A 12,578-nucleotide genomic window follows, 5' to 3' on the forward strand; every position below is an offset into this window, starting at 1 on the left:
TAAAAAGTGCAGATAGCCTCTTAGGCTGCTACCTTCTGAAGGTGGTTTCTGCATAGTCTTTCTTGGAGGTGGAGGTATGGATTTAAGTGACTTCTTAACATTTCTTTGGTGTTTTTTAATGAAAAAAATATAATAGAGATTAGGCCTGCATGATTTATGGTTATTGCTTCTGAAGGTTGAAGAGAATTGATGAAAAACCAGCAGGCTAATTATGTATGAAATAAATGACATATTAGTAGATCTTGAGTACACTTGTCCACCAGTGCTTTTGAAGCCTCTTAAAAAGCTTAAGACATTTACATTAGGATTATCAGTAAAATTTTAACTTAGGATAGATTGTTTTGAACTAATGTGTTGGGATTAAGTTTTGCTGTTGTGTTTTGACACTTTTAAAAGTTCTTGATGTTTACACAATAAGACTATTCTCATGTGACTTAGCTGCTATTTTTAAGGAGAGCTGAGACATTTTGTTAGGAATTCCTAATTTCTAGCTTTTAGTGTAGGTTTGGACATTTAAGATGTAGTGTTAAATAGGAAACTTTAAGTATTTCATTTTAGTTTCTTGTAGTTTTGTGGTTTTGTTGTATTTAATAACCAAAGGAACATTCCCCTTTAAATCAGTAAGTAAAATTTTTCAAGTTGGGGAAAATGCATTTTTTTGTTTCTAAGAAAAATTATTTTTAAAATATGACTTAGGAATAATCACACTAATTACATTAGGTATTTTGAGTAATTACTGAAAATTACTAAAAAATTTTAGCACTTTAGTCCTTTTCCTGTGAATGCAGTTTTACTTTTAAGAAAGTAGAATTTATTCTGGAAAATATGAATTACAGTGCTAAACTTGATTTTGTTGTGTGTGAATATATTATACGGTAACTTTTGTAAAATGTTACTCTACATGAAGATTTCACTTTGGGCAATTATTGGGATATATTACTACTAACTTGATTTTATTTATGGAACTAAGCCTCTCATTGAATGACTATTCAGATTTTGAAACAGAATTCTTGAATTGTTTACGTGACTTTTGCCTGAAGGATTTAGATTCTGCTTTCTAATAGTGAAACTAATTTATATGGTGGCCAGAGTGTAATATATGCTAATACTTTGGCATGGGAGATATTTATCATGAGTTTTTAATATTAAAAAATGTTATACATTTGCCTACTAGTTTTATAAATGATGTTGCCTTCAGAATTTATGTGAAGGTACAAAACTCAAAGTATCATGTACCTGTTGTGCAATGGAAAGTCTTGTCATTGTCAGAGTTCTTGATTACCAATATCCTGAATATTGATGATTAGGGTTACTCTTAAAAACAGACCCACACACAACAAAAATGTTATTTGAGTAACTCTTGCGACTTGTAGGGTTGAGGGCTGTGGTGTGCATTATTCTTTAGGGTCTTCCACCAGCAGTGCCTCCTATCAACATGTGACACTTAAGTCTCTCAGTGTTCAAGAAACTGGACGTGTGTTTTCTACGTATTATTTTTGTTAGAAGTAAGAGGGTAATATGCTTAGTTTCTTTTTCCTATAGTAACATTTTACAAAAGAGCTGCTAGGCAGGTATTTTATTCTCAAATTGATCTCAAACTGGATGTAAAAATTTAAATCCTTTTTTAATTTATTTTTTAATAATAGTATAAGAACTCCAGCTGCTATTAGTTCTTATTCTTTATTTTCTGGGTAGAAGCTATTTGAAAAGTCCAGTTTCTGTCCCAGTGTAGCAAAATGCAGTTTCCTCAGTTTTCTTTTTCTTTTTTTTAATGCTTTATAATTTTACACTACCTTTTGAATATACAAACCTCATTCTTCATTGAACAACTTGAAGGCTTTGATTTTTTTGAAAAGTTTAAATTTCAGTCTGTATATTACTTTGGCAGTTCCCTCAACTTTGAGATGCACTGATCACTGTGCTTGAAAAAGACAAGACTGAAGATTGTACTATGAAATCTATTGAATAATTTTCATAAATTATTTATCAAATGAGAGATTTTTAGATTTTTGTATTCTGCTTAGTTAAAGAAAAAAAAGTAGTTAAAAAGAGAGGCTAGTAAGTTTGATGCTATTCTTGCCAAACAAACTCAGCCAAAATCTTTAAAGTAACAAACGGGAAAAGGATGACTAATTGTTCTGCATCTGAGTACATTTTCCAAAATGTTGGAAAGAAACTTCTGAATTGAAATCTTGAATGTATTGAATCTGTCAAGGTACACAGCGGTGCCTTTGTAAATGTTCATTATCTATATTATTTAATCAGGTGATAAGTGGTGTAATGTAGCAGAGCTTAAAATAGAACTCAGTTATCACTTTTTGTGAACAAGTTGGAATTGTCATGTTACTGTGTAATTGATTTGCTTTAAAATGAACAATAAATTTAATAAAATAAAACATTGTCTTGTTTTTTATCTACTTATTGCATATATCATTTATATTTCTTATTAAAAAGTGATGCCTAGTTTTTTGGTACTTACTCTTATGAAGTAACATGATAGTTTTGCCATGTTAGTGTCAGTCTCTTTGATCAGTTGAGACTTGACTCTAACGTTTTAAAAAGGAAAAAAAATAAAAACCTTTACTTATTACACCAAGTAATTTTATCAGAAAACAAGCAGGGAGATCAAAAACCATTCTAGAAGTAAAACTAAAAGAATTATAATTTACAATACATTAAAGATTTCAAGTTATTTAGTAGGTTAAATTAACATTCATCTATCAGTGTGGTAAGCCTCTTAATTGTGTGGCACAAACAAGTCACTTAAAAACAAATTTTTTTTTTTTTTTTTTTTTTGAAAGGTAAATCGGTTAGTATAGATAAATCAGGCTGGGGAGACATCCTGATAATTGAGTTTTAGCAAATAGAATTTGTCAAAATTAATCACTGTTTATTTAAAAAATAATTTCATAAAGAAACTTTAATCTTGAAAGAGTAAGGCAAATTTGTTTTTTTTCCCCCCATTTTTGTTTTGTTTTGTTTTGTTTTGTTTTTTTGTTATACCAGGGCCACAGCCATCTCTGGGAGTTAGTTTTGGAACGCCATTCGGCTCAGGTATTGGCACTGGCTTGCAATCAAGTGGCTTAGGTTCTTCAAACCTTGGAGGTACACTTTCACTTTTCTAATATTGCATTGGACTATTATACATTTGAATTTATACTAGCCTGTGAAAAATTTCTAAGAAGGTCTGCTATTTTGGAAGAGAAAGTTCCTTCTGACAAAAACAGTTCTCTCCAAACATAATTAGTGCATTCTAGTATTAGATTTAGAACTTAAAAAAATCATTTCATCTTTGGTGAATAGTGAATATAAAAGACTAGTAAAATTAATTGGTAGAGACATTCATATTTTCAAAGCAATGTGCTAAAATGTGAACTTGAAAATTACTTAGTTTTAATAAATTTAGTTAACTTTAAAAAAATCGGTAGTCTTAATAACATTGGTTTGGAGTCCAAACTACTTCTGTACATACATCCTACTAATCGTTATCTTCTTTTTTTGTAAATGAACACTTTAAATGGGGAAATAATTTTATTATAATAGAACAGCATGACTTCTGTCCTTTCCTCAGCATTTTTGGCATATTTGCCTTATGCATACTTGTATATATAGCAATTAATAGTTTTATAAGTTAATTCTAACTAGTAAGGTAAGTCTTCTGCAAGTCATTATGCTAAATACAAACGTATTTGCAATTCTCTGGTATGGGTATTTGAAGGTAGAGTGTATTGTAACAAGCATATTATCATGTAATGAATAAGGTTCCCTTACTTCCACTGAAAAACATCATTAAGAGGGAAGCCAGTGAGCAATCAAGGTAACAGTGTAGTAGACTCTATTGGAATTAGTAGAATTATGGCAGACAACGTATTTCCTAATCTGTAATCCAATTTGCTATTATATTTCTTAGCATTATAGGCCATAACACTGTCAAACTCAGTATTTTAGATACACTATTGCAAAGTAGCCCAAGAATAATTTGAATTTTATTTTTAGGGCACTTTTAAGAGAATGGAAACGAAGTCTTTACTTAGAATCACCTCTTCATCTTTATATAACAAAAACCATTTCTTTATTTAAATTGTACATAGTATTACTAAGAGAAAAACCATGATGCTTCTGCTCTGAATTTCTCAGTTGCTAACGTCGGCTGGTATGTGACAGGAGCCTACTGTTACTGAGTAGATTTAACGTGGTTGACTATGTTGTAATTACGCAGTTTTTCAGTGGTAAAGGTTTGTAAGTGAAAACGTTTTGGTAAAAAGCAGAGTAAAGTTACCTTTTGGTACTTGGTGTTTAAATTGTTATGCATGCCAGGTTTATTTATGAAATCAGTCTGTCTTTTTTTGTTTTTATTTTTTAATGAACTGTCCCTAAGTAGATAGGATTATATCTGTTTGACATCATATTTGGATGGTTACTAACATTACTAGTTCATTTGGGAGAGAAATACTAATATGATCTTATTCTTTATAGCTTTGTTCTTTTAAAAATTATGGGTCATAAATTTAGTCTAGATACATAAAAAAACATTTATTTCAGAATTAACCTGATTCTTCCACAAGTCTTATGAGAGAGTAAATCGCAGATTTCTGTAATAGCACTGTATTTGTTAGATCTTTGATAATATTAGGTTTTACTTGTCAGTATCCTTTAACCTATGTTTTACATACCGTTGTATATTTCTCTATTACCCTTCCACTAGGATTTGGAACTAGCTCTGGTTTTGGATGCAGCACCACAGGGGCCTCCACATTTGGATTTGGAACAACAAATAAACCCTCAGGAAGTCTTAGTGCAGGTTTGTGTGTTTTTGGCCTGAATTTCAGGCAAATTTAAAGATACAAATTATTTAATTTAAAAGTATAAGTATTGTTATTTCCATTATCCAAAAACAATCCCTGATTCAGTTTCTACCCCCTGATTGAAGCATGCAAGCCTAACAGATCACATAGTTTTATCTCTCTTATAAACTAAAAGTCAGATTTGTGAAATATTTCTAACAAGACTTACTAGTTTGGTATAAATTGTGTCCTCTTTTAACTAAGTAGAGAGTCTTCTAAACCCAAAGACGAATTTCATGGTTAAACAAGTCTCTTCATTATTATAAAAATGAACCCATCGTTATAAAAGTTTTAACCCATTTTTTATCATTATTTATTTAGGAGAATAATTTTTCTCCCAAAGAAATGTTCTTTTGTTATCTGTCCCTTTGGTTTTAAGAACACAGGGCTTAGAGATGATTGATTGGTTTCTTTGTTCATTTGGGTATATAATTTTTTGAGTCTTTGAGGAGAAAATTCCAACTTTCTTGTCCATTTTCTCTGTGTTTGTAAATAATGGCTTGTTTTAATTTTAACATGCAGTGCTTAGGGATAAATAGCATGTCTAAAATAATGACATAATACGTATTAAATTATGTTCAAATTCAGGGAGTTTTAAGGAAATTCGTTTAATATTAAGTGGCATTTAAAATCAGCAGTTCTAGAAGAGTAGTAACAGTAGAATTCAGTGGTTTGAGGATTATAATCTAAATATGGTACTTTTAAGTAGGCAGTGATAGTTCTTGATCTTTTTTGCAAGAGTTCTTACAAAATCTGAATAATTGCTACTACTCTTTGGTATGTTCACTGCCCTGAAAATCGTGGACTAACGCCTTCTTGGAGGATTTAGGATTATAGGAGTGGGCCCAGAGGTCATGAAGTCTCTCTTCTACATGTTGGTAATGTGTTTCTAGAGGGGCTGAGGAGGAAGGCACCATGGCATATTTGATTAACAGCAAAGTATCTGACAACTTGAAGTTTTGTGTCTAGTTCAGTTATTTGTGGTAAGGTTTCTCTTTTGGCCTGGATCACTAAACTTCTGTCTTTAAAGGTGCCTCTTAGTTGTTAGCTAGATTATTTTCCTGTAAAATTCCATGTTACAAATTTAGGGTTCTAAGATATTTGCTGTTTTTATAGATTATATATTCTTTTAGCTAGAAATTTATCTCTCATCCCCATTTTTTGTATTTGTGTTTGTGATTTAACTTCTGATATGAATATTTTCTTCCCTAAACATAAGGCTTTGGCAGCTCAAGTACATCTGGGTTTAACTTCAGCAATCCTGGCATCACGGCATCAGCTGGTTTGACATTTGGGGTGTCCAATCCTGCCTCTGCAGGTTTTGGAACAGGAGGACAACTCCTTCAGTTGAAGAAACCTCCAGCTGGAAACAAAAGAGGAAAAAGATAAACATATGGGTTGATGTGGTTGAGAGAATTCATAGCAGCATCGTTCATTCTATGAGTCTATTTTTCTAAAATCGATGCAGTAATTAAATTGCATCCCAGGAGATTTATAAAGTTTTGATATTTTTCCCTACTCTGGAATCTGAACTTTGTTCTTGTTTGCCATGCTAAACATTTTTTTTCTTGTGAATTTTAAACCCAGTTGTGTATTTTCATTATTTTGATTGTCAGTGTAAGAAATGTTCTGATTACATCACTGATTAGGTAAAACCTATTTAACCTAGTGTCATAGCAATGTTTTTGTTAATAAGGTTTACACGATGTGAATATATGCACATTTGTTTCTTATACAGATGGTATGAACTCTAAGTCCTATATTAGAATCAGTTTGTTCCTTGATAAAGGCCTTTTGAACTACACTGCAGGGCATCTTGTGAATACATGTGTAAATACATACAGAATAATACACACAGGTGTGTGTTCATATAAAATATATATTTACGACCTACAACTTTTGCCTCAGACTTGTTCCCCTTTTCTAAGGGTATTCTATTTTTCACCTTTTAAGCTTCAAATCCTCAGTGCTTGTAGAATGATGAGCTAGAGGTACCAGGTCATTGCAGTTATTTGCTTAAAGACTTAGTAAAATGATTACTGGTGTAAATATTTGACCACCTCCACTTCATTGCCTCCACTTCATTGTTTCCACCTTAACCTTTAGCAGCTACTCTGAATGAGGAGTGCTGTAAGAATCACTGAACAGACTTTAACAACTTTTATTATCCCATATACCCTCACATTGCCTATATGAGATGTTTTCTCATATCTGAGATGTACCTTCAAGAGCATATTTGAACTCCAGACTGGAGTCTGGGGGCAAAGAGCTATTAAGCCAAATTGATTCTATGCAGGTGAAGGATGCACTATTACTTTAGTGGAAACTTTTCTAGCTATTCCAATACAGAGTTCTTTCTTATAGGGCTATTGATATTGACACCAAATGGAGTGGTTTATCAGCCTCTTAATGTCTTAAGTAAGTGCTTAATTTGGAATAGAGAAACAATATATTTTAAGAAAAAAAGTATTCTTTGTAGCAACTATTAACTATCCCATTTTAACAGTGAACCAGAACTCCAGGTAATAACACATAGGCATGTCAGATTGCATCCGTGTAATATTTGTCTATATTAGTATTAGTGACATAGAGTGGGTGGAAAAGAGGGCCCTTGGAAGAACTGCCTTAGCCATGATTTCAGACAGAAACCATTAGGTAGACCTACTTATCTTTCAAGTACAGTTTTCAAATGGGATGTGAACATGGAATTTCATTGAAAATAGTTTAATTTTTTATATAGAAGGTTTTGTACATAACGTGCATCAAGTGAATATTTTCAGAATCATTTTCACCAAGGCACCTTTTTTTCTAAAATAGGTATTGCATATATATATACACACACATATATATTTTTAGTATAATGTTAGTTGGGTTTGATTATTAAAGTGTTGTTAAATCTGTTTTATTTATCCGCTTATAGCAATGATTGGCTTTTTGGAATTGAAACTTTTGCGCCTTGATGCATTAAAATAAGGAAAATGCTTTGTTTCTGAGCACTGAAGTTGTTTTTATTTTTGCATACTTCTCTAATACTGCAATCCCCAGATCCAGATTTTGGGGAAGGGTAGGAAAATGTAGGATTTTGTGTTTTGAATTACTGTTGGAATTAAATACCCAATTACAGCAAACTTTTTTTTAAAAAGGATGTTGCATTGTGTTGCAAAAATCTGAATATTTATATTTCTTATTTTTTCTTTATATATTTTACATTTTAATATGTTGAACCACTGGAAATTTGTAACAGATCATTTTGTGATAGGAGTTTAAACGTTTTGTCATTGTCACCGTTGTCTTCACTCTGTCCAGAGTCTATCATTATGTAAACAATAAAATTTATTGTGTCAGTTGCTTTGAATCTTTATAGGTGTCAGTAGTTGCTCTTAATATGTAATTTTCTTTTTATTGCTCTTTTATTCTCTTTGGTCAGTTTTTAGTGTTTTCTTTTTACCGGGTTAAATATATTGCTTCTTTAAAAAATTGTAGAGTGAACACAAGATAGTAAGTTCTTTGTCACTTGCTTTTGTTCTCTCAAGATTACAAAAACACACTTAGTTATTTAGAAGAATAGTGGGTAGAATGTGAAAGTCCCCTTCAACTCCCAGGCCTTAATCCCACTTTCTTCTCTTATCTACTCTTCATAGTTTGGTGTCTTTCCTTGCAGACCCTTTTAAAAAATGCCGTTTTCCACATAACATGTACAAATGTTCATTCTTTCTTTTTTTTTTCTTATTTTTTTCTCTCTTGTTTTCTCACATTTTATTATTCTCTCTTAGATCCTTTTTCTAATAAATGGGTTAAAAATCTATGCCCTGTGATTTGCTATTTTGTCCTTTAATGATAGAGCACCAGTGCTTTTCCATGTCAGTCCATGTAATTTGCTTTTTATGTACCATCCCGTAACACATTCTCTGTAGTTGAGCAATTTGGTTCTTTCCAGTATTTCAGTTTTACAGAAAAACCTGTAGTGGATATCCTGTATGTGGCTCTTTGTACTTATGCTTAATGTTTTTTTGGGATTGATGCTTGAAGAAGAATTCCTGAAAAGGCATACAGATTATATTTTTTAATACCAGATTGCCTTCCAAATTTGCTGTGTAAGTAATAAATTTCTGCAGCACGAGTACCCATTTCCAAGTATTCTCTGTAACCCTAGATATTATCAACCCTAATAATAAGTATTTGTGAGGTTGAGCTTTTTAATATATCCATTTTAAAATATCTATTTGCATGTGAATATAATTGCCTGCTGATCTCCATTGTCCATTTTTATACCAGGTTATTTAGTAGGGTTTTTTTTTCTTAATCTCTGTAGATAGTGGGCATTAATATTTTTCTTGTGAGGTAGTTTGGATTCCTGGAGTCAGCTGAGTTCAGACCCTTGCCTTGAACCTGGGTGATCATGGTCAAGTTGTTCACTTTTCTAGACCTTAAGCCTTACCATCTGAAAAGTGACAATAATAAAGATGGGTAGTTGTATTAATAATAGACTCTGTTGTAAAGCACTTGGATGGCATCAGCCCCTGCTACTTTGCAGGCATCACTGCTCTTACTCCTTACCAGTACCTCACTGCTGGTGAATCACTAGAGCTGGGTGCTTTGTATTGGTACCTGATTGGGCAACTGCCCTATCTTACTCCTTTTTTTTTTTTAAGTATTTGTTTTTGTTGAGGGCGGGGGCACTATTTTAGGGCACTTATTCTTTCAAATAAACTTGAGTACCTATATTTTCCTCTAAAAGATCTTATTGGGATTTTGATTGGGTTTTTACAAATAAAATAGATTATAAACCGGGGAGAGTTGACATCTTAATATGGATAGCATGATATGTGCGTTTATTAGGTCTCTTATTTTTTCAGCAAAGTTTCATAGTGTTTGTTAGATACTTGGTTCATTGTTTTCCCTAACAGCATCTTGATTTTAGTTCTGAGTGTGGATTTTTTACTTCACTTGGTACAAGGTCTGCATTATTACAGAAGCAGATTAACTGTTCTTCTGTGATGGTACAGTAAACCCAAGTTAATGTCTTCCTAATCTCAAATAGTGTTTTTTGGCAATAAGGGAATTTGAATGGTGCTTTTGGCAATATTGTAATGGGATTTTTATGTGTGAAATATTTGAGTTTGAATGATTTATCATATTTGCTTTGGCATCCCCTTCCTCCATGCCTTGTTCCAGTCTCACCATGTATAAACCTGGCTGTACTGTAATTTTTTTTGGAACTCACACCACAGAGTTATTACTGAGGGGACGCAACCTTGGGACTTGGTAATGCAGGGTCAGTGTCCTGAAAAGTCTGAGCTGGAGAGCCTAGTTTAAATCTCATTCACAAAGGCACCTTTGCCTATGGTATCTCCCATCTATTGAGTGTGTAGTATGTTCTGGGTGCCACCCTCACAAATTTTATATACTTTTCCCTGTTTAATCACAATATTATCCTATAAAGCAGAAAACTCCCAATTTCTAGATGAAGAAACTGAGTCTTAATTTAAGCAGTTTACTGGGGGTTACATGGCTATGAAGTCATGGAGCTGTGGTTTTCTGTGGTAACAGGAATAGCACACTGATTTCTATGCCTAAGCCCTCAGAGGCACTGAGGTTATAACGACATTACATGGTTTACATGGAGAAATTCCAAGTATGCAATAAACTATAGATCAAGGCAAGGTAAGTACAAAGGACTATGGGACTTGAGGGTAGATAATCCTATTGAGGATGTAAAGAGTGTTAGGAAGAAGCAGGGGCTGCACTCCTGTAGCCATCTTTTCCCACTGCTTCCCTATGAAGAGGCTCAGAGAAAAGCCAGTCATTCCAGTATGAGGGGTGCTCTGCTCACCTTGAAAATGGTAAGGGGGAGTAATTTGGGATATTTGAATCTCAGGACAGTAAGAAGCTTAACAAGAAAGGCTTTTCCAGCAAGGCTTGCTTGACTCCTGGAGCCCAAGAGAGCACTACATGCTCAGACTACATGAGACTAAGATCTCCTTACAGGCAGATGAACCTCAACTGGCCCAATGAGACCATGGAAATGGGCAAGAAGCTGAGGTGCTCAGAGACAGCAGCAGATGGAGTAGGGATTCTGGGAAAAATTGGTCATGGTCCAAATTGTTTTTTGCCTTTTCCTACTCAATCTAATGCGTTTAGATTAATACTCTTCTACTTAACCTGCCAATGAAGCACAACAGGAAACCTACCAGGTTCACAGAGGTTGCAGTGCTCAAGAGTGGTCTGTAAATGTAACTTTCGGAGACCTTGTTTTTGTCATCCTCAACCCCACTTGCATCCCCTTGTAGCAAGTCAGTTTAATTCAGTAAACATTTGTTATTATTTGCTGTATTCAAGTCACTGCTGGGAGTTTAGGGGAATATAAATATGAGTAGGATATTTTCTGTGCTCAATAATATCAGCTAACATCCAGTGTTAAGTGCAGATAAGGGCCTACTTTGAAGAGCTTTCCATATATGAACTCATTTATATTTCTCAGTCGTATGGGTGGATACTATTATTTCTTTTTCACAAATGAGGAAAGAGGCACAGAGAAGTTCAGCAACTTAATAGGTCACTAGTAAGTAGATGGGCTGGTAAACCCCGGCTGTTTTTCTAGAGTCTAGGATTTTAACTCTTTCTATGTGTAAACAAGTATAATACAACATGAGATTATTAAGTGCTAGGATAAATACACAAAGAAAAAAATTTTTAAAGATTTTACTAATTTATTTGACAGAGACACAGCAAGAGAAGGAACTCATCAGGGAGCCCAATGCGGGGTTTGATCCTAGGATGCTGGGTTCCTAACCTGAGCCAAAGGCAGATGCCCAAAAACTGAGCCACTGAGGTGCCCTACAAAGAAAATTATTGAGAACACAAAGGATACACTAATTTGGCTTGGGGGAACTTCAAAAAAAGTTTTAATAGGCAGCTTTGAGCAATGACTGAATGTAATTTTTTTTTTTTAGATTTTATTTATTTGAGAGAGAGAGAGGGTACATGAGAGCAGAGGGAGGGGCAGAGGGAGAAAGACTCTGTGCTGAGTGTGGAGTCCAATGTAGGAATCAATCTCACAACCCTGAGATCATGACCTGCGCAGAAACCAAGAATCAGACACTTGACCAACAAGCTACCCAGGTGCTCCAGAACATGATTTGTTTTTAACAAAGTATTAACAATTTGAATTTAAAGAACCAAATGTTTATTTAATTAAAGATAATTTTGCATTTGAACAACAAAGGGATAAAATAAAAGGCAAATAATATCACACTTTCCAGGGGAAAGTTCCAGGGGAAGTTTCAGTTACATTTTTTTTTTTATTCTGATACCTACTGTTCTTCATAGCTGCATAACATTTATGTCTACATTGTGTTTAATAACCAGATCATTTTGGTGAATATTTAGATTGGGGTTTTTTTTTTGCTATTAAAAATAATTCTAGTAGGATAGGTGAAAATGGCATCCAGTTTTATTAACTTCTTTAATTATGAGAAAGTTTGAACATTTTTGCATGGTATTAGCCATCTTTGAAAAAATTGTAAGAGCTCTTTGGATGTAATCACTTTCTATTTGTAAAGATGGTTGGAAAAACTAACATTTTTAAACCTTTAGTCTTGGATCCATGTGACTTTTTTTTTTTTTTTAAAGATTTTATTTATTTAGTTGACAGAGAGAGATCACAAGTAGGCAGAGAGGCAGGCAGAGAGAGAGAGAGAGGAGGAAGCAGGCTTCCTGCTGAGCAGAGAGCCC

At 33.5% G+C, this 12,578-nt stretch overlaps 1 protein-coding gene across 3 annotated transcripts in view; it reads left to right on the forward strand.

Annotated features, from left to right (window-relative positions):
- The window catches only part of NUP58 (nucleoporin 58), a 96,799-nt gene extending 88,596 nt beyond the window's left edge, over positions 1-8,203 (forward strand). For all 3 annotated transcript variants that reach the window (XM_044249437.1, XM_044249439.1, XM_044249436.1), the window contains exons 14-16: positions 3,007-3,105; positions 4,706-4,801; positions 6,064-8,203. In XM_044249437.1, coding sequence (XP_044105372.1) covers positions 3,007-3,105; positions 4,706-4,801; positions 6,064-6,233 — 365 coding nt within the window. In that variant the 3' untranslated portion in view covers positions 6,234-8,203. The remainder of the gene's footprint in view (positions 1-3,006; positions 3,106-4,705; positions 4,802-6,063) is intronic.
- The last annotated feature ends 4,375 nt before the right edge of the window (positions 8,204-12,578 follow it).

This window comes from Neovison vison, chromosome 5, assembly GCF_020171115.1.
Source record: "Neovison vison isolate M4711 chromosome 5, ASM_NN_V1, whole genome shotgun sequence".
Classification (NCBI taxonomy): domain Eukaryota; kingdom Metazoa; phylum Chordata; class Mammalia; order Carnivora; family Mustelidae; genus Neogale; species Neogale vison.